The 20870-nt window shown below is 48.2% G+C and overlaps 1 protein-coding gene across 3 annotated transcripts; it reads right to left on the reverse strand.

The window, feature by feature from the left end:
• Positions 1-688: 688 nt before the first annotated feature.
• Positions 689-11198, reverse strand: LOC119037244 (dehydrogenase/reductase SDR family member 4). 3 transcript variants are annotated; one of them, XM_037129354.2, is made up of 9 exons: positions 11033-11198; positions 9849-10026; positions 8963-9058; positions 6018-6119; positions 4072-4142; positions 3918-3969; positions 3485-3619; positions 2821-2876; positions 689-1315 (listed from the first exon to the last, which is right to left on the reverse strand). In XM_037129354.2, exons 1-9 carry the CDS (start codon positions 11161-11163, stop codon positions 1201-1203), a joined length of 936 nt encoding a protein of 311 aa, XP_036985249.2. In that variant the 5' UTR covers positions 11164-11198; the 3' UTR covers positions 689-1200. The 3 variants fall into 3 exon arrangements, with proteins under 3 accessions (XP_036985249.2, XP_036985250.2, XP_036985251.2); XM_037129355.2 differs by lacking the exon at positions 8963-9058 and having other exon boundaries at positions 11033-11196; XM_037129356.2 differs by lacking the exons at positions 6018-6119; positions 8963-9058.
• Positions 11199-20870: the final 9672 nt, after the last annotated feature.

Genomic DNA, 20870 nt, shown 5'->3' on the forward strand with positions numbered 1-20870 from the left:
CAGGGCCCGAGCGCTGAGCGCTGCAGCAGTCGCCGAGCCCGCTTCTGTCAGGGGCGGCTGCGCGAGGCTCCGGCCCCCGCCTCCCAGCGCCGGGTCCCCCACCCAGACCGGAGAAGTGCCGGACTGAGCATGCGCACTGCCGCGGGCTGGTGCGACCCTGCGCGCTCGTGCCCACCCCTCCCAAAGGCTCCCGTGCGTCGCCCTGTGCGTGTTACCTTGAGCCCGGGCCAACTCCCTAGCTGGGGACATCGTGCTAGGGCACCCTGAGCAAAACCTGTTTCTCTCGTTCGTGGGCCTGGTACCCCAGGTCATCCTTGCACGGCCTGTTCCTTTTTGTTTGTTTGGGCCGGTCCATCTCGCCCTCGCTAACCTGTGAGGGAACTCGGGTTCCAGGGAGAGGACTTGGCCAAATCTGGGGGAGTTTGTCCTTCCTTTCCTGCTCACCCAGCCTTGGGGATTCCTGTGGCGCCCTTGGCACCATCCCTGCGGATGTAGCACCTGGGAGTTCCCCTGCCACCTCCTTCCAGCTGGTAGCTCTGCAGATACTTCCATCCCTGAGCATTAGGCTCAGATCCTGGAGACAAGGGAGGAGGATTAGAGGGACCCAGACAGCCAGTCCACTCAGACTTATGCTCTCTGCTCAGCTACCACATCTGTGTACCCCGAACTAAAAAAAAAAATGAACACATTGATTTAAAACCACCATGATCATCTGCATTTTATTTGTACCTCATTTGCAGATTGTTAAGTTCCAACCTTCCAGCTCCCTCCTACTCCAGGCTCCTTCTCTTCCATCTCCCTCAAATTTCTCAGTTGGGAGGCCAGGGTGGGGTGGGGAAGGGTGTATATATATATATATATTCTACTATACTACATTATATTATATATAATATATAATTATAATGTGTTATATATATAAAATCAGTGGTTCCTTGTCAAGGTAAGCTCAGCCGGCCTGTCTTGTGTCCTCAGGGGAAGTCTTTATTCAAGGCTGGGGCAACAGCAGGAATTCTCAAGACCAAACCTTGACAGCAGGGAAGGCTGGATCTTGTCACAGGGCAGAATTAATTTGGGGGAGGGGTGGGAGTAGGGTATAAGGTGAGCAGTACATAGGCAGTGGTGGGAAAGGCCAGTCCATGAATGCGGGAACTGGACCAGAAGTTGGAGCCCAATCTCTGTCCTTGTGGGCTCTCCAGGTCCTCAGAGGTGGGATGGAGCCCCTCCACCCACTACCACTGTTTCCCCAGTGATGTAGCTGGCATCTTCGGAGCACAGGAAAGACACGATGCCTGCACAATCCTCTGGCTTGCCTGTCCTGGAGTATAGGGAAGACAAGGAAGGGAGTAAAAATCAAAGAGGCCGGGCCCACTGACCTGGCCCACAGAGAATGAAGTTTGCTTAATCAGAAAGTATCAGACGATTTTTCAGGACCAGTGTATGAGTCCATCAAATAGGGGTATCACGACGACGATAAGCAGTTATAACTTAGTATAAACACAAATACCATACTCTGCAAAAACCACTGTAAATTACATTCAAATGATATAGAGATACTTAGTTCTTTAGAGCAGGGGCCCCCAGCCCCCAGCCCCAGTCTGCAGTTTGCTAAGAACTGGGCCAGAGAGCAAAGCTGGCCTGAGCTCCACCTTCATATCCCACCCCACCCCGTCTTTCACAAGAGAAATGGGTGCTGGGGCCAGAAAGGCTGGGGACTGCTGCTTTAGAGAGCTCAGGACACCAAAATCCAAAGTTACACAGATGAAGTGGTGAGTAGCTAGTTCATACTTCAAAGAATTTGTTTCACACATGTGCATGCTGGTCAAGTGTCGGGGAGTCCGTGACAGTAAGTGGTTTGTTTAAAATGATTGCATTTGCACAGCTTCAATCCACAGACAGCTTTTTCAGGAATCTATTTTTGTCCCTTAGAGTCAGGTTCGTTTTGTGAGAATGTGCTAATTCTCGGTGTTTGTATCAGTGATTGCATAGCTGGGAACGCTTTAACATAACTGCCGTAAAATGCTCTAGAGTGGGGCTGAGTGGGTATCTCAGACCTAGAAGGCCTGGATTAGTGGTTCTTCATCCCAGCTGCACATTGTAATCATCAGGAAGGCTCAACACCCTGCCCCACCAAAGATGGCCCTCTAAGATGACAATACCCTGACTAATTAGTGAGTTGTGAGCTGGGCCTGCAGCTCAGCCTGTCAGAATGGCTTTGGGAGCATTGGAGGGGCCTCTGTCCTTCAGCAGGCCTTGTTTGCACAAGTAGCCCTTGAAGGATGAATGGGGAAGTTAAAGCCCAGAGAGTTCCCAGAAGGCAGAAGTTGGAAAGAGGCAGGGAACTTAGAGGAAAGAGAGACACATGAAAGTACCTGACCAGTTCATCCAGCCCCTTGGGGAAAGGGTTGGTTTTCTAGGGCAAAGGGAGTCTTGGGGCTCAGTAAAAGATCTTCATTCCTTTTATTTGGATTGCAGGGTCATCAACCTGAGCTTTGAAAACATGATTCTTTATTCAAAGAGAATTAAAAAAACATGTTTTGGTTTTGGTCCCTGGGAGCTAGGGGTGTCTAGAGGTGTAGGCAAACAGCTAGCTGGGGAGAGGAGTCAGGGCCTCTCCCAGAGCTCTTCTCTGCTGAAACCTGGGCACCCGCTCTACACCCCCCCCACTCTACTGATGCAGTGTTCACAAGCTTGTGAATTGTGTGTTTGATGCAGAGGAGAGCATGCCCCTGCTGAACATGGAACCAAGAGACACAAGATGTGCGCTGGGAGAGGGACCAGACCTTTCCATCTTTACTCCTCTTAACTCTGTGACAGCCTTACCTTCTTATCTGCAGGACTTTTTTTATTTTCTCCTCCCTTGCCTTGTCCATCCAAAGCTGCAGGAAAAGGGAATTTCTTTACATGAAAAAAGAAGAAAGGGAGGAACAGAGAGGGGAGAAACTGTCCACTCTCACATCACTTCAGAGGAAGGGTAGAGAGACGCCCTCTTTCACTTCCTAGTCCTTCCTAGCCCCCGGTCTTCCCCCATGGCCTTCTCCTGTTTCATTATTTTCAGATTCTAGTGAGGCATTTCCCTGAGTCTTCCCAGTTTCCACCCACTTATGGAGATATGGACCGGTGTGAACAGAGTCTGAATCTCTCAGTCGCCACTGCACTCCTCAAGAAAGGAGCAGGTCGCCCTGGCTAGGTAGCTCAATTGGTTAGAGCATCGTTGCGCTACACCAAGCTTGAGGGTTTGGACCCCTGCCAGGGCACCTACAAGAAGCAATCAGTGAAGGCATAAATAAGTGGAACAACAAATCAATGTTTTTCTCTGTAAAATCAATCAGTCTATCAATAAAAAGAAAGGAGCGGGTCTGGTCTGGACAGGTGCCTGGCATGGAGGGGAACTAGAGAAAAGCCTGGGAGGCAGGCAGGAGTGGTTGAGAGCTCAGGACCCAGGCACCAGGGTTCCCCAGCAGGATGCGGGACTCCCCCTGCTCACCACTTGGCTGAAGTTAGTCTTGATGAGTCCGGGTGCCAGGCCGTTTACCCTAATGTTCCTTTGGGCCAGCTCTTTGGCCAGGTTCTTGGTCAGGCCCAGCAAGGCTGTTTTACTAACATTGTAAGGGCCCAGGCCCTGGGGAAAGAAGAAAATGGGTTAGTTTCTTTGTTTCGGGTTCTCTCTTGGTCCTGATTAGAAGACATAAAGGGCAGTGGATAACAGGGCATCTCCTGAAAGGGAGGGTTCCTGGTAGAAAACTGTCTCGTGGCTAAACCTCCCCTAGGTTAGGGTTCGTGGGGGCAAAGCATCTGTTTATGGGAAGGGACTTGGTGGTGTGATTCCAAAAGGGGACACGAATTTCCCAATATGACAGGAAGGGTGGAAAGGTGCAGGATGCGGGAAGGGAAGGAAGTAGCAAAGAATGGGTTCTTACAGCAAACGGGGTGTAGGCTGCTGCGGAGGTCACAATCACTATTGAGCCGCCTCTAGAAAAAGAAGAGAATGAATGTCCCATTTCCCCGCAGAGACAACCCACCCTCAGACCACAGGTGGCCCGCCGCACCCAGGCTCCCTCTCATTCTCTGTACCCTCGTTTCTCCATCTCTGGCACTACTGCCTTTGTCATCAGGGCTGTGGCCTTCACATTAATGTCCAGAATCTGAAACAGAGAGAGGAAGGGGAAACGGCATGAGGGGAGAGAGCTCGAGAGGGCAGGAGGGTGAGGAGTCATAATAGGGTCCCCGAGATCTGCTTGTTAGGGCTGGCAGAGATCTTAGAGATGATTTCCCAGGACCTTGCCAATGAAGCCGAGCTCAGGGAGAAGTGCCTTTCCCCAGCTTGTTCAGCTGGAGAATGAAAGATTAGGTTTGGAAGACCTAATGGAGCCTGCTCCATCTCGTTTCCCAGAAAGCCATGTACTTGAATGATTTGGCTTAGAATGAGCCTAAACTCTCAGGGCTACTTTGGATTTGAGCTGGATTTTCTGTGTTTCCTCTGACTAGAGAGAGTCTGGAGTTAGGTTGGTCTCCTGGGATCTGCCAGGGTGTGGGCCGTGCTTCTCAGGGAAAATGTGGCCTGCCCCCTGTCCGGTGAAGCGTCCCAGCACTCCCCTGCCTCCTGAATTCAGGGACTGAGCTGCTCTTGGCCCTGCAGGACGAACTGCTGGGCGGACATCTGTTGGAAAGTGGGGTCATGAGGAGGCACTTTTGCGGGAAGCTGGGGTACAGGCTGGAATCAAAGCCCCACATCCACAACTGACCACAAGCACAGGGCCCTGTTTACACTGCTCTAGGTGCTGCTGGGTGGTCCCTCCTCACGCCCCCCCCCCCCGGCAAACTTCTTACTTTGAAAAACTTCAGTCTTACAGAAAAGTTGAAATAGAAGTATGATGAATATCCTTTCCTAGATTCTGCAGCTGTCCCCATTTGTCCCATGTGCCAGTCTACGTGTTTTTACTTCCCTGAGGCACTGAAGGCTGAGTTGCAGGCGTCATAAGGCTCTGACCCTAAATACTTAACGAATGTTCCCTTACAGGCCACAGTCCATGGTGACAGCCGGGAAATTTACCACCGAGAATGACGGTTTTTACCTAAGGTGCTGTCCATGATAAAGTTTCCCCAACTGTCCCCCAAGTGCCCTTACATTAAAAATCCAAGGTTCAATCAAGAATCAATGCTGGCATTTAGATTTGATGTACTATGATACTTTTTAAAAATGCAAACTAAACAGAAAAATTACTTGGTTTAAAATTGTTTTCCTGTGGGCTCCATTCACATTGCTCGTGAAAGATGATGTTTGTCTACTTTAAAGAATATCAATCAGGAACTTAAGCACTCGGCACTTTGGTCTCTATCTCTGTGAAACGCTGATAAAGTGTGATATTTTAGGGCTCTAAACTTCAGAGTCGAGATATTACTGATGACATCAGAAAAAAGGCAAAACCATGGGCAATCCCCAAAACACCTAACATTTCCAAATCATGAGGGAATAGTAACCTTAATAAACAAAGACAAATAATTTAATCAAAGCTTTATAATTAAAAACGTAGGTGTGTGGAACATATTATAAACAGGTCATTTCACCAGAATTGGTATTTCACTTAGCTAGTAGGAAGTAAAGTCTTCCAACTAATGAGAAATACTAATTTTTGGCAGCTGAAAAAAGGGACGGGTGGTGTACAAATTTAAGTGTATTAGTTGTCGGCGGATGAGCTGCCACGTGTGCTGGAAATTAACTGGGAAGAAGAGCCTGGGTGAGCCTGGTTGAGGGCAGAGTGGCGCTGAGGGTGTAGGGAGGAAGGCAGTCAGCAAGGAGCAGATGGAAGCAGACAAAACTGGGAGAGGCAGCAGTGAAAGAAGAGATGGGCAGGGAGAGAGGAAGCCACCCCCCACTGGGCTTTTACCAGGTGCACTCCAGGTGCACGGCAAATTGCAAGGATCCTTCACTTTTACATCGCACTTGACAAACACAATCTAAAAGCAGACTGAGTTTTTGCTGTTTCCCCCGGCCCCCTGCTGCATAAATCGCCTCTTACCTTGTCCCACACCTCCTCAGTGACATCCGTTAGGTTTCCAAAGAAGGGGTTGACAGCAGCGTTGGAGACCAGGATGTCGATGCCTCCCCAAAGCTTCACAGCCTGGAGAGAGTCGGGGCTGAATGGGGCATCGGGTCAGTGGGGGAGGCGCATTTATCAATGCTGATAAAGAATTCTTTGTTAGGCCCTGGGTGGTGTAGCTCAGTGGATTGAACTCGGGCCTGTGAACCAGAGGATTGCGGTTTGATTCCCAGTCAGGGCACATGCCAGGGTTGCAGGCCAGTTCCCAGCAGGGGACCCATGAGAGGCAACCATACACTGACACTCTCTCCCTCTCTCCTTCCCTTCCCCTCTAAAGATAAATAAAATCTTAAAAAAAAAAAAGAATTCTTTGTTAGGAACAAAATGCTGGCGAAATGACATCTCTGTTTCTCGAAACGTTTTTCTCCAAGGCTGCCCTAACCTCGGCTGCTGAACACTGAAGGCTGTCTAACTTCAGGGGCATCTTTTCTTCTTGCCCCCACTTCTTTTAAGGCTGTCACGGACCCTTTACTCTTTACACTTTCTCTTTGGGGAGCTTCTCTGTTCTCACAGCCTTGCTGTCACCTCAAAATCTATTTCTAGACCCTTCCTCTTTTCACACTGAGTCCCAGCCCCATTTCCCCAAGTGCTTACTGTTACCATTACCTTAAACTCAACCAGTCCATGCGTACTGGAACAGAGAAACTAGTTTAGACTACAGATAGTTACCATGGGCGGGGGTGGGGGAGCTCTTAGGTCATCTAGTCCCATGTCCTCTTGGTGACGGTGATGACATTGGGGTCCAGGGAAGTGAATTTCTCAAGGCCTTATAGCTCAGGAATGACCTATTAGGAATAGCCAGGAATAGGAGGCCTTCGGTCTTTGGGAGAGGCAAAGGGACTTGCTCAGGGCACAAAGCTAGCTGGTGGTGGCAGACCTGATACCAGTCTGATGGGGAGCACAGCAGTCTGGGCTTAAACCAGCTCCACACTTGGTTATAACGCCCCCTCCCCACCGTCCCACCTTTCTTTTGGCTTGGAGGCGTAGAAGATTCAAGGCAGAGCTGAGACGGAAACTGGGAAAACCAAGAAAGATAACACCTCACTTCCTTAGTAAGTTGTAAGGAGGTGGTGGCAGTCATGCACAGATTAATGAGTGGTCGGAGAGAATCTGCCAACAATACACTACCCTGAAACCAGAGTTCGCATTTGCTCAGAACTGGCGATCTTGACGCTTGGGGCAAGCAGCAGTAAATGGGCCCTCGGTCAACTTTGTGCTTCAGGATTTGGCTCGGGGAGGCGTGTCATTAACAATGTGCACCATCTGCTAGCTTCCATTTTAACTAATTATTCTTGCCAACTAGGTGCAAAGCTCAGATGTTTCTATACCGCTGAAGGAGCGCTTGAGCTGTCAATGTGTATATTTTGCAAAAATTTGAAATTGCATAATCTCTTAAAATCGGTATCAATACTTTCTTGTGCTCTTTAAATTTTGGTGTCCTGGCACAAAGCCCCAGCCACTTGGCTCTGCCGAAGTCTGGCCTTGTGACGAGGAAAGCGCAGAGCACGTTAGAAAGTGATGAGTGCCGTGCCCTGTGCACGTCCGTTTGAGCGTGGGGAGAAGATGGGGTGTTGCACCAGAATCACCTGGAACACTTTTTCATTTCTGCTGTGCATCTCGGCCCCCTCTCCTTCCAGGCCTACCAGCACAGAGAGGGGAGGAGGCTGGGTTTTGAGGGACAGATATTGAGAACCACAGAAGATGAATGAGAAAGGTTCTCTGACTACCCAGCTGGTGTCTTCTAAGTCTTTCTCTAAATTGTGCCATCACTGCACAAAAGTGGTTAAGCGCTGTTTGCTCTGTGTTCTGATCGGTCCATTTTTTAGAAAAAGCATAATCAAGTGGAGAAGTGTCTGATCTGGTTTCCACTCACCACACTTTTGAGAAGCTTCAAGGTGCAGACTGGGCAGCCACTGGGTGGTAACCACCCTGGGGGCAGCGGCCTTCCTCACTGCAGGGTGATGGCGGGCAACAGACAGAACACATCCTACACTGCGAACCAGCGGCCTGCTGTTCTCCATCCTGACTTCGCCCTGAGGGTCATTTTGACTCCTCCCTCCAGTTTCCCATCCACTTCTTGACACCAGGTTAGACAAAATATCTTGGTTGGTTCCCACTAAACGTCTTTGGGCATATCCATTCTGGTCCCACCACCGTCGCCCTAGACTTGAATGACAGCAACTTCCTCACTGACATCCCTGGCTGAGAGCTTTCTCTACTCCAATACATCCTTCCTGCCAGTGCCAGATTCTGTCTTTTATAACCATGTGCCTCTTGCTCAAAACCTCACATGGCCTCTTAGTTCCTGTAAGGACATCCACTCTCCTTTGGGAGACCACGAAGGCCTCCGTGCCCCCTCCTTCCCACCAGCCCATTACACCAGCACCCCTGAACCTGCGCTCTCTGCTAGAAACTGACAGTGCTCCCCTCTTTGCCTCGGCCCCCCCTTGGCTGTCTGCTCACTTTGCAGGGTCATCTGGAATCCCGTCCTATTCCATCTTTCTATCCCACCCACTCCTCAAGGTCTTGCGAACTGCCCCCCCCCCCCCCACTGGGCAAGGGCTGCAGGACAGATGGGGTGAGAGGTGGTTTTCCTGGCAGGATTTTGACATTAAGTTGCTATATACATTTCGAATGACTAGTCACTAATTGGCCCAGGATCCCAGATAGCTCCCTTCACCCTCGGGTTCAAGGTCCCAAATCTCAGGCTCTGTCCAGCAGCCTGTGCCAGACAAGGTGACTTTCTGGACCTATATTTGGCCCTCTCTAATGCGCGTTTGAGCACTCCTAAATGGTCCGTTAAATACAGATGATCTTACGCCACCCACCGTTGTTTAACATCCCCCTCTTCTAAGATTACCCACATTATTTCTGCCAGCCTTCAGGAGCACATTCATGCACTTCCCATCCTTGGGTAGATGCTCCTTTCCACTCCAGGGAACAAAGAGTAGGCCCTGAGCCTGAGAGAAGGGGGTGCTCATTAGCCAGATATTCGTGTTTTCTTGTGTAGCTGGAAAGCTGGTGCAGGTACCAACTCTGATGCTGGCTTAGACACTGTCTTTGAGAGTAAAGTCCAAATGGGCATCCAAGGCCTGACCTGACGATAATGGGGAAATGCCTGGTAGCTTGGCAGGCCTGGGTGGACTCCCAGCTCCTTTCTTACAGGCTGTGGGACCTTGGGATATGGCTCCACCTTTCTGAGAAGAATGTGAACAGGGAGAACGGTCCTTGCCTTGTTTGGGTTGTTATCGGGTTTGGATGTAACCTATGTAAGCCTCTGAACACAGTGAATGGCACACAGTAGGTGGCCAAAACATGGTGGCTGCCTCCTGCGGGTTCCTAGAGACTGCCTCTACACTGAGGGACAGGGCATGGATTGCTGATCCTCTCACAGGTGGGAACATCTGTTTTGTGATTGTATCTACCTTTCTCATCTGCCCAATTAGACTGGAAACTACTGGAGAACCAGGACCCGCTATTTTTTGGGGTGCCCTTAAGGGTTGATGCAGGGTTGAAGCACTCACTGATTCTCTGACCGGGATGGGATAGTTCTTGGAGACAGAACAGAAAGGCACACAATAAAAGTGTGCAGCAGACGGACTGGTGTGGGTTTGCAGGGCACACTGTTATGTTTTAGTTGATAAGTGCTGGCTTGGACCATATCAGTGTTGTCCGGGAAGCAGGGAAGGAGGCTCAGGCTGGTGCCCTTCTGCCACTTCCTGGCTCTGTGCCCATACCCTTGTTGCTCACCGTGGCCACCAGCTGCTCCCGGTCCTCGGCCTTCCCCACGTGGCACACGGTGCCTGTCACACTCAGTCCCTCCCCCTGCAGCGCTGCCACTGCCCGGTCCACATTCTGCTGCTTCCGGCTGCTGATAACCACATGGGCCCCATCTTGGGCCAGACGCCTGGCAATGGCAAAACCTATCCTGCGGGCAGAGAGAGACATGCACTGTCAAGGCCAAGTACCAGGAAGAGGTTGAGAGCCTGGGCCCTGGAGTTAGACTGCCCCTGTGTGAATTCTAGCTCTCCTTTTGGGCATTCATTTACTTAATTTTCTTATGGTTTTGACCCTCACATTAGGTCCCCAGAAAATGACATCGCCTTCTACAGGCCCCCCATGGATGACAGGCCCCATGTGCTGTAGGGACTGAGGCAAAAGAAATGAGCTAGGGGTGTAGCAGCATCCATTTCCATGATTGGAGGGTCTCACTCAAAAGAGCCCTGCCCCAAATAACTTTCTAGCTATACTGCATCATTTCAAAATTCTATCATTAGTTATGCTTTGGGCTGCATATGAAAGGGTGGGTCTGTGGTTAAAAATGTAAATTTTTTACATTACTTTCCTGGGACTAAGGGTTACACAGTTTGCAACTGTTAGCCATTAGCATTTCGAGTACATTTGTATTCTAGATTTGTGTACAGCTGGTGTCTAGCAAAATCCAGTGGGAATGTGCAGTATAGACAAGAGCAGTTGGTGAGAGACAGGCTGTGCAAGGGAGAGGCCAAAGGTACTCAGTCAAACAAAAATCCAGATACAGGAATCTGTGTCCTGTCTAGATAAGGGGCGTGGTTCTAGGACACTTGTTGGGGTGTCCAGATGGGGTGTCCGGAACATTTCCATAATCAATGGAGGCAGTGGGACATTTTTGAAATCGGAGCTGCCTTGAATTTCTGGTGTCTTCTCTTCCTAGACTGAAAGTGGGGCCAGTTGATTGGGACAGCCCAGAGCCCTGAGACTCTGGGTTGCTGGGGGCGGTACTGAGCTGGTGCAGTCCAGCCACAGGCAGCTGAGTCACGGGCAGCAGTGAGTGGTATTCGTTGGGGGCCAACCCCAGGCCAACCACGTGGTTCCTTACTTCCGGTGCAGCGAGAGGCAAAGGACACCTGTTTCTAGACAGCGGGAGTCTCAAAGACTCCGGCCTGGGCACTCACCCGTCTGTGGAGGCCGTTACCAGGGCCACCTTATTCGAGAGCGGGTCCCGGCGCGCCACCTTGGAGCTGGCCATCCGTATTGACTTCCACGACCTGATACAGCCTCCCAGCAGCAGCCCGGCCTTATACATGGCTGTGCAGGCTTCAACACCACCCCGAGGGAGGTGCCAGTGGCAGGCCGCCTCCTATGGCGTGCTCGGCTCCCGGCTCCGGGTCCGCCCTCGGGCTGCAAGGCTCCTCCTGCTCAGCACCGACTCTTTGTACCGAGAGCCGGCCGTGGCTGCGGGCGCCCCCTGCCGGCTCACGGCCTCCGCGCCCCCCCCAGCTTGGTTCTGGTGGGTATGGGAGTGCTGTGCGTCCAGATTTCCTGCAGGAACCCACAGACTTCCTTGCACCCCTCCTTCCATATCTGCCTGTTCACGTTATTTTCCAGGGGTGGCGGTGGGGAGAGGCAGCTTTGAGTTGCTTGCTTTTGCTTCCTAGAACCTCAGAATGGACCACCTTCTCCGAAAAAGTATGAGTCTAAATATGTGACAGCCCATAACAGGGCAAATGGTTTGAGATTGCCCATGGAGGTGAGGCCTGCGCTCCCCGCGAAGTCACTGCACGGGGAGGGGTGAGGGTGGAGGAGCCTGGGAGAGAGATATGATGGGGAGCAGCTGGGCTCGTCCTGGCACTGCCCTTCGCTGTAGCTCAAAATCTCCTTCATCCTGACAGGCCTGGAGGGAAGACTCTGATCACTGTGGTAACCAGCGTGCAGGGATGGAGATCCTAGCTGGACAGGGCTGAGAACCAGTGGGGTTAGAAACTAGGTCTCAGGGGCACTCATTTCTCCACAATCATCAAGTCCCCGGGTCTTAGTCTTCATCCTAGTTCAGTAAATATTCGTTGAACATAAAAGCACTTTATAAACTATAACTACTAAACATAGTAATTATTGCCACTGTAAAGTAATTATTACTGCTGCTACAGGCCAGATTCCTCATCTGTAAACCAGAGATGCTGGAGTAGATGATTAAAGTCCTCTCCAGCTATAAATTCTGTGTCCAAGACTTTAGCCTCCACTTCTGCCAAGTAGGCTGAAATGATCTCCCTCCTAGGTTTCTGGGAGAATTAATAGATCTGGATGGCTTATGATATACTGCAGAAAGGCCCTGGCAGACCCAAGTGCAGCGTCTGCATCGGTTTAGCCTCCAAAAGCCAGACTGAGAAGAAGCACTGACCCATGGCAAAGCATTCTCTAGTTCAAGGTAAAGTGAGGAAAACAAAGAAAATGTAGTAAGTTCGTAAAGCTAAGCTTATTTAACTTAACAGATACTCCTTTATTCTGACACAGGCTTTTGCTCTTTTCTTTGTGTGTGTGAGTGTCCTCTTTTTCTTAAGAAAAGATGATGAGAGCAGATAGGTGGGTTGAGAAAAGTGTTGGTGAAATCGCCAGTCTGGCAAACCTGTCAGTCCCTTCAGTGAGAGGAGAGAGGATGCAGATCTGTGAAACTCAGTTTTAGGGATTTGCTCTTAAACAGGATTTATACTTGCTAAAGATTTATTTAGTCTGTGTATAGGTCAGTTGATCAGCTAAAACAAAGAGGGATTTCAGCAGTCAAAAGGGGGTGTTTGGGTAGCAAATGGTACAACAACATACAAGATTTATAGTCTATTCCTCAACCGAGATGCGGTACTCAGCACATCCCAAGGAGATAAGAGAGCTTAAGTCTAATATTCCCCATATCCGGAGAAAACTGACTCTCTGCCTGGTGCCCCTCAGTCTGAAACTCATGAATTATTGACAACAGGCGGGATAGTGTGACACTGCTCTTCCTCCTCCCCTGTTCCCAGATAAGGCACTGTGAGAACCCTTCCCGGCAGCGTCCACCTGTGTGGGGGGCTGGGGGGAGGGTGTGTAGGAGGACTTTTGGTTCAAAGGGACAGGCCTGCAGGGAGAATTTGATCTCTCCTCACCTGCCCAGAGTCTGCAGCCAAATCCAGGAACTGAGGTTGCTGGGAGAGGGAGGAAGACCACACTCCAGAGAGCAAAGGATTCTGGGAAGAGAATTCTGTCTTGGGAACTTCTTGAACCTGGCCTCTCCTCATCTGGGCAGGGCTGAGGTTTGGCCTCAAGCCCTATTTGGGAGAGCACAGGGGACACTAGGGAGGGGAATCTGTGAAAAGAAAAGGATAGAAGTGTGGGGGGTCTCTAGCTTCTGCTGCTCATCAAGCTGGTTTATTGGAGATGGGGGTAGGCTATTTTGGGAGGAAATGCATGAGTGTGTAGGAGTCTCTCTGAAATGGGAACTTTAATAGGCAAAGGGATTGCTCTTGTTTGGAGCTGGTACCACCTGCAGATCTTGAGGAAATGCTTCTGTGATTGAGGACCATACTCCTGTCTTCTTCAAGGGTCACCTGTGGTCCAGAAGGAAATTCACCTGGAATGGAATTTAAATCATGGTCTTTGCTATAGTCATCCCAGATGGGTTATTGGTTCATGTATCATCTTTGACACAAGTCAGGATTGAGTAGTGGGGGAAGGCCGGGGATGGTGACTTTCATTGAATACTTACTAAATGCAGGCAAAGTTTGGGTGCTTTCTACAAACTGTATTGAATATTTCTAATCCAGTGAGGTAGGCATTTTTATTTCCATCTGTTAAATAACACTGACTCATGACAGTCTGACTCCCTGTCGGTTACGAATAGCTACACTCAACTTTTCTGATGTTGGAGAATGACAATTTTTTTAGAAATTAACTTTCTGTGAATTGGAATTTTACTTTCATTACCAATGTGTTTCTGTTTTGATCATTAAAACATCTATTCTTTAAGTCATAAAATAACACATGTTCGTGATTTTAAAAAGAGAAGGTTCTGAAGTGAAAAGTAAAAAAATAATTCTTCTCTATGGCTTCTTTTACCTACTGCGCGCACAGCACTTCATCTTGCGTATTCTTCCAGAAACTTCCTACGAATTTATGTGCATTTTCCCCTTAAAAATGTTCCCATGAATGGAATGACACTGTACTTCACTAGTCCAGTCAAATCGCTGGTTTCGTTTCTTTCTTCTTTCCTTCCCCTTCTTTCTTTTGTTTCTTAAAATACACTCTCAGAGGCAGTTCTGAGCAGTGCACAATAGATCTCCTCTATTTTCTCTCCCTTTAAAAATAGCTGTGCAGTAGTCCACGGTGTGGGTATTCCATCATTTATTTGGCCAGTCTCCTCCTGATGAACATTTAGGTGGCTACCAGTGTTTTGCTATTTCAAACACTGCTGTAACGAACAACCTTGAATGTACAGTGTGTGTGTGTGTGTGTGTGTGTGTGGCAAATCTGTTTGTACCTTGGGTCAAATGTTTTAAATGGATGACTATGGTCAGATTACCTTAAAAGCAGTTGTGCTTTGATTTGTTTCTCTACAGTGAATTTATCTTCTCTCCTGACCTCTTACACATTGACATAGACAGGTTTCAACTTCAGGTGATGGTGTAAACTCAGTGACAATGTTGGCCTAACCTGACCTCAGTGGCTGGGAGCCAGCGAGGGAGGGTGGGTCCCGCTGACCTGTAGCCACAGAGCTGAGGCACACTTAGCTCCGCTCACGTTTGACATTTAGAATGCCAGTCTAGCATTGCCGGGTCTTAGGATTTTTTTTTTGACATTACATGTCAGTTTTCATTGTTGATTTTAAAAATTAATTAATTTATTTTTAATTGTTGTTCAAGTACAGTTTTCTGTCTTTTACTCCCATCCCAGCCCACCCAGCCCTCCCCCTCCCTCCTATTTCCACCCCCCCTAGTTTTTGTCCATGTGTCCTTTATACTTGTTCCTGTAAACCCGTCCTCTTTCCCCTTGAAATTCCCTCCCCTCCCCCCTCTGGTCGCTGTCAGCCTGTTCTCCATTTCAGTCTCTTTGGTTATATTTTGCTTGTTTGATTGTTTTGTTGTTTAGGTTCCTGTTAAAGGTGAGATCATGTGGTATTTGTCTTTCACCGACTGGCTTATTTCACTTAGCGTCGGATCTTAGGATTTTTAAACAAAAGATAGAATCTGGATTTCCATAGGAAATATTTGATGTTTAATGGTTGACAAGTAATTTATTTAAACAACAACAACAAAACAAACAGTGACTGGGTCTGTGGGTGCCAGAGACGAACACAGTTTCTGCCTATTTAAATGTAATGGATTATTAGTTTTGTGAGATTTGCTCTGTTTACAATCTCATAATTCTGTTGCACAGCTTATTCAATTTCTGTTTTTTCTCCTGATGGCCCTGTACTTCGGCAGGTGTGTGTGGACATTGTTTAGAAATCATCCATCCAGTGTTTGTATAGGTCTTCTACTGGAACCCCGTGTAGCAGCAAGCAAAAGGTTCTTAAAGACAGGCTGATCTCTTCCCTCAGGTGCAGGATTGCTTTCCACTGCTGTGTTTGGGAAGGGCTATCCCTCAGTCTGTTTTCACAGTTGGCTCCCTCTTGGGTCTCAGTCCTCTGCTGCCTTCTGGGAAATCCAGGACTTTAACTGCAGTGTGGTTTCTGGGTGGCAGCTGGGATGCAGGGACGAGGTGGGGAAGGCCACACTTTCCCAGCTGCCTCATCCCTGTAATTCCTCACAATGTCATTGGACCGAGAGATTCACTGAAGATTTGGGGGTGGAGTGAAGTACAATATAGGGGGCCCAAGTCCCCCAAATAGGATGCCTAATAAGGCTTCCCATTGGGTCCTTGATGGGCACAATTAAATTCCTAGCCCCTTTTTCAAAACTGGGGTTTGCCCCCTTTCCTCCCTTAGTCCCTGTGGCAGACATGGAGATGCAGATAACAGCTCTCAGATCCTCCTTCTAGAAAGAACCCGGTTGGCTGCTGGGAGTCCGATTAGCAGTCAGCCTCCAGCTGACAGACAGCTCACTCCTCCTCAGGGTGGCCCCAGCCAGTGACTGAGCATGATGTGGTACAAGGACCTCATCCTTTTTGGCTGAGGCCACGTTTGCTTTGGAGCTCCTCTTGGCTTTTGTCAGGTTTGCACCCTGTGGTCTACTGGCTCCTCCTTTTTGGTCCTGCTTCCTCCTTTTTCCTTTCACAGGCATTGCTCTGACTAAAACCTTGGACTCCTAAGTCCAACCAGGCATCTCTGTTGCCGAGGACTCACAGTCTCCTTTCTTCAGAACCTTTCCAATGCAGGACCCCCCCCCCCCCGCCCCGTGGGCATTCTGAAGCAAAAATCCTGTCACCACAGTTCCCGCCAGTTTGGATTATTTGATGGGAGGCTTTTGTAGAAAATTGCCTGCTGGACCTTGGCAGTCTAAGGACTGCACGGCAGTGTGAGTACAGTTCTGGAGCTCCATGTGTTTTCCTTCAGGATTTCCCTGCTAATACGAGGTAAGTGACGAACTGTTCCCCCACCCCTTCTGAGGTATTCCATTCTCCTCTGAGGAATATCCAGATCATACACATGCACCCCCACACCCAAGAACTAACAACAGTTTTTAGGGACAATGCAGTGGAAATCCACATTAAGAAGAGCACCATTTCCCTAGAGGTGCCGGCCTGCCCTCTCCGCAGATGGTTGACATTGTTATGCAGAGTGGTTTCGGTTCTCTTGTCTGAGATCTGTGTAAGAGGCTGAGGGTATGAAATGAATAGAGCCCATCACAAACCTTGCTAAAGGATAGAGCAGTACTTTTTGTTGGGCTAGATCAAATTCTTGAGCAGAACTGCACTCATTTTAATCTCTGCAAAGAAGGTGGTGGCAGTTTAGGAATTTATTATCCCTCTGCCTCAAGCAAAGGCTCAGTAGTGAAAGGAATGGCGGGCTGCTTTCAGTTACAAAGGCTCTGCTTGGTCATTTTGAGTATAACGACACAGGGATTGTTCTTACCTATTGCTACTGCATAACAAAACAATGAATCATACAATATACATGTTCTGCACTTAAAAAACTTTATTTTGAAGTAATTGTAGACTCACAGTAATTGCAGACTCAAAAGTAGTACAGAGATCCCTTGTCCCTGTCCTCCAACATCCCCCAGTAGTGACATCTTATGGTGGTAACATCTGTAGTTCCGTGTCAAGACCAGGACATCGACACATTGACATCAGTGCGGTGTTGTTAAACTAGACTGAAGGCCTTATTCAGTGTTCATCATTTTTTTCACATGCACTCATTTGCATGTGTCTGTGCGTGTGAGCACACGCGTGTAGGCTCCTTAACTTGTTAAGATGTCTTGGAGATCTTTGACTAGCAGGCTGTACAGATCTGCTTCTTTCTTATTCTTTCTTTCATTATCTGGATGGACTATCATGCATCCGTCCCCTGGCCAGGTTCACTTTAGTCGTTGATGTGTTTACGGCATATGATGTTGCAATAACATTTTTGTACATGTCACTGGAAGAACCTGCACGACCAGGTAAACAGTTGAAATGATGGGGCAAAGGGTATGTGCCTTTGACATAGAAATTGCCGGTTGCCTCCAAAAGAGCCGTGCCCTCTTCCAGGCTGTGGACACTTTCTGGAAGGGCAGCTCGGTAGCAAGGGGTCCACTTTGTCACAGCCTCATGGCCCTCAGTTCCAGCAAACATTCTAATTTTTGCCCTCCTGGATAAAAAAATTTTTTTTCTATTCACATTTCTTTATTGAGATGATTGTATATTTTTCAATTGTTTGCATGTATTTGTATTTCTTGTTTTATAAACTGCCTTCTCATATCTTTTGTCCACTTTTATTGAGTTGTTTACATGTTTCATATTCTTACACGTTTTGTGTGAAAGGAAATTAACCATTTAACTTATGTGTTACAGATATTTTTCTCAGTCTGACTTTTGAATGTATGTCTTTTCAATATCATGTAAATGTTTTTAAATTTTTATAGAGTCAAAGTTATTTTTTCTTCTATGGCTTCTGAGTTTTATGTCACACGTAGAAAAGTCTTTTTACTCCAAGAATATAAAATAATTCATGTTTTCACATAGTTATTCAGTATTGTGTGCATTTAAATCTTTGGGCCATTTGACATTTGTTCTTGCAGGGGACGTGAGAGGCATCTGGACTAGTGTTGCTCCAGATGGTTGACCAGTTACCTCAGCGCTGGCTGAGTTACCCCCCATGCCTTGGTTTCTCTATTGTTCCCATGCGTATTTGAGCCTGTTCCTGGATTCCATTTCATTCCATTGATTTGTCCATCGTTCCCAAGTCAGGATTTTAATAGATATTGCAAAGGGGAAAAAGGGAAGTGGAAAAAATGCCATGAAATAATTTCAAATAGAAAGGCATGGCAGTTCAGAGGTGGGAGGGAGATTTTTAGCTGGGGCACTTTTGGAAAACTTCATGAAAGAGGGACGTTTAAGACAAAGCTTGAATGATGCCAACATCAGTCAGCAGGACACAGGGCAAAGACATGCAGTCATGTCTTGGGTAAAGTCAAGAGCAAACAGAAATGATCACATTACTATTTCAAGGCATTTTGAGGATACACTTATTAATCATAATACCTACAAGTTGAGCACCTCCTATTTGCTGTGTCAGTTCTGATTTTCACCACAATGAGCAAAGTTGGTGTTGTTATTCCCATTTTAGGAACGTTGCAGAGCTTCACGTCGGTTAAGTAATAGCTTATAAGTGGCTGCACTGAGGTTCAAATCCATGACAAACAAACACTAGAATAGAACACAGCACAGTCTGTGATGTCCCTGTTCTGCCCCTGTCACCCGGGAGTTCCTTCACCTTCCCTGTGCACACCATCTGACTTCCAGTGTGAGGTCTTCCCTCAAAACCAGCATGTTGTTGGAAGGTGCAGGACAGCCAGAGTGGCCTGGGCATTTGTGTCCTCCCTGGCCGCCATAGCCCACAACCAGCCACCGATGGGGACAGAGATAGACGTCTTTCAGCATGACTTTCATTGGCATGACTTTCAGGTGTGACCCACAATGTCCCCAGGGCCTCTGTGGAAATGAATCAAAATTACTCTCTATGTGACTTAGCTTGCTATTGCACCCTTCCTGGTCCAACTTCTGCACTCCTCCAACTCTTTCCTGGAAATGGCTTTCACATGCACCTTCCTATAAGCCAGTTTTGTTTCAGGAAATGTGTTTCAGCCTCATAGGCATGTGCGTATGTCTGTGTGTCCATGTATTGTGTTGCCCAATACACAATACGCATTTGTGTATTGGGCAACACAATACACAAATGCTTTAACATGCATTTCTTACTATGGAACCCCAAAGTTTGAAAGCTGCTGTCCCACACCACATTAAACTGTCTCTATTCGTGTGTAGCTCAGTAAGCTGGAAGGTTTCCTGGATGCCCCAGAAGCAGAGTTGCAGATCAGATTACAGGTTTCACTGCCTTTCTGAGTACAGCAACTTAAAATGTATTGAGTAAAAATGTGTAGTCACAGGCCTAGAGAACCCATCAACTTTGACACAGTTGGCCAGGCTGTTCTTTCAACTTCTTTCGTCAGTCAAGCCTGCCAAACAGCTTTTATTATTTTTTTTCATAATTCAGAGGGGCACGACACCAAGAAGTTGTTTTATTATTATTTTAACGATTTAAATTTTCTTAAAATTATAGTTGACATTCAATGTTCTATTATTTCAGGGGTACAGCACAGTGGTTAGATATTTATATAACTTACAAGCCGGCCAGATAGCTTTCAGAGTGCAGAGTTCCTTGTACTCAGGTTGATAAGTGTGGTGTAAAGGTCATGATGGCTGACTGTTAGTGTTTTGCAGACTAACAGAACAAGAAGACTAAGTTCGCCTTGCAGCAAAGCCAGAAGGTGTGCTTGCCCACAAGGCAGCGTCATCCCCGAGCTCTGGCTGAGTTAGAAGGAGGTGAAGTCTTCAGAATTGCTCTGCATTTACCCCCGAAGACAGGCAGTGAAGATAATACACCACACACTCACTAACAACCAGTGAGACCTTGCGAAGGGCAGTCAGGTCTCTGCCGGTCAGATCTGTGGGGTCCCAGGGAGGCCTTGGGCGTGCGGCCATCGAGGTGTAAGGTGAAGATCCTTATTGTCAGAACATGATGTAAGATTGGCTCCATATTCAGAAAAGAAAAATCATAGGTCGAAAATCCAGTAGAATGACTAAAAAAAGGAAAGAGGTTTCAGCTCATTAAGTTTAGGATGAAGATGGCTGGGAGTTACAAATTTACAAGGTCTCTAGTGTTGTGCCAGGGAAGAGCCATGCTTTCTGCTGGCCACAGTCACTCTGCTCTCCCTGCGGGTGTGCGGCAGGGTCAGGGTGGATGCTCACCAGCACCACCAGGGTCCAGTTGACAGGTTCTTCACCAGCCGACTGCTTTGCTTCCTGACTGTTCTGTGGGTAGGAGTTGTGGACCATGGGCAACACCTTTTCTCATGGCTGGAAAGACTGTTCCCCAATGAAACCTAATCCACTGGCATTTAGGACTGAATCAATTTCATGTGAGTTTGGGTTGGGAGGGTCAGCACCATGCCCTCGCTGAGATGCGGACGGTCCATGCTCCTGGCTGAATGGTCTGAGAGACACTCAGGGTAGGACCCTGTGAGGCCAGCCTGAAATGGGCATCAGAGCTCATAGGTTCCAAGACCACAGAGGGTCCCCAGGATCCCACCAGAGAAGATCCTGAGGCTGAGCTGGAACCCTGGGGGTGGATGGCACTCGCCGATTCCTGACTGGAAGGGGCTGCCTTTAGCTGTTGGGGAGACTGTGGAGGTCAGCAATAAAGGGGGTGCCCACGTGGAGGTGGGGTGAGAGAAACCTTTGACTGTCGGGAGTAGAGCAGGGGTGGAAAGGAGGTAGAGGGTCAGTTTTGTCCCCAGTTTCTGTATTATTGTTGCTGGAGAACTAGGTGGGCAGCAACGAGAGGCTCCC

Source organism: Artibeus jamaicensis, unplaced genomic scaffold (assembly GCF_021234435.1).
Source record: "Artibeus jamaicensis isolate MK-2021 breed Jamaican fruit bat unplaced genomic scaffold, CSHL_Jam_final contig_887, whole genome shotgun sequence".
NCBI classification, from domain to species: Eukaryota; Metazoa; Chordata; class Mammalia; order Chiroptera; family Phyllostomidae; genus Artibeus; species Artibeus jamaicensis.

Coding starts and splice junctions, on each gene's coding strand:
- LOC119037244 (XM_037129354.2), bottom strand. CDS start 11,163: ATGTATAAGGCCGGGCTGCTGCTGGGAGGCTGTATCAGGTCGTGGAAG. Junction 4,143..6,017: donor CTGAGGAGGTGTGGGACAAG/GTAAGAGGCGAT, acceptor TCTCTGTTTCAG/ATTCTGGACATTAATGTGAA. Junction 2,877..3,484: donor AGACTAACTTCAGCCAAGTG/GTGAGCAGGGGG, acceptor CTTTTCCTGCAG/CTTTGGATGGACAAGGCAAG.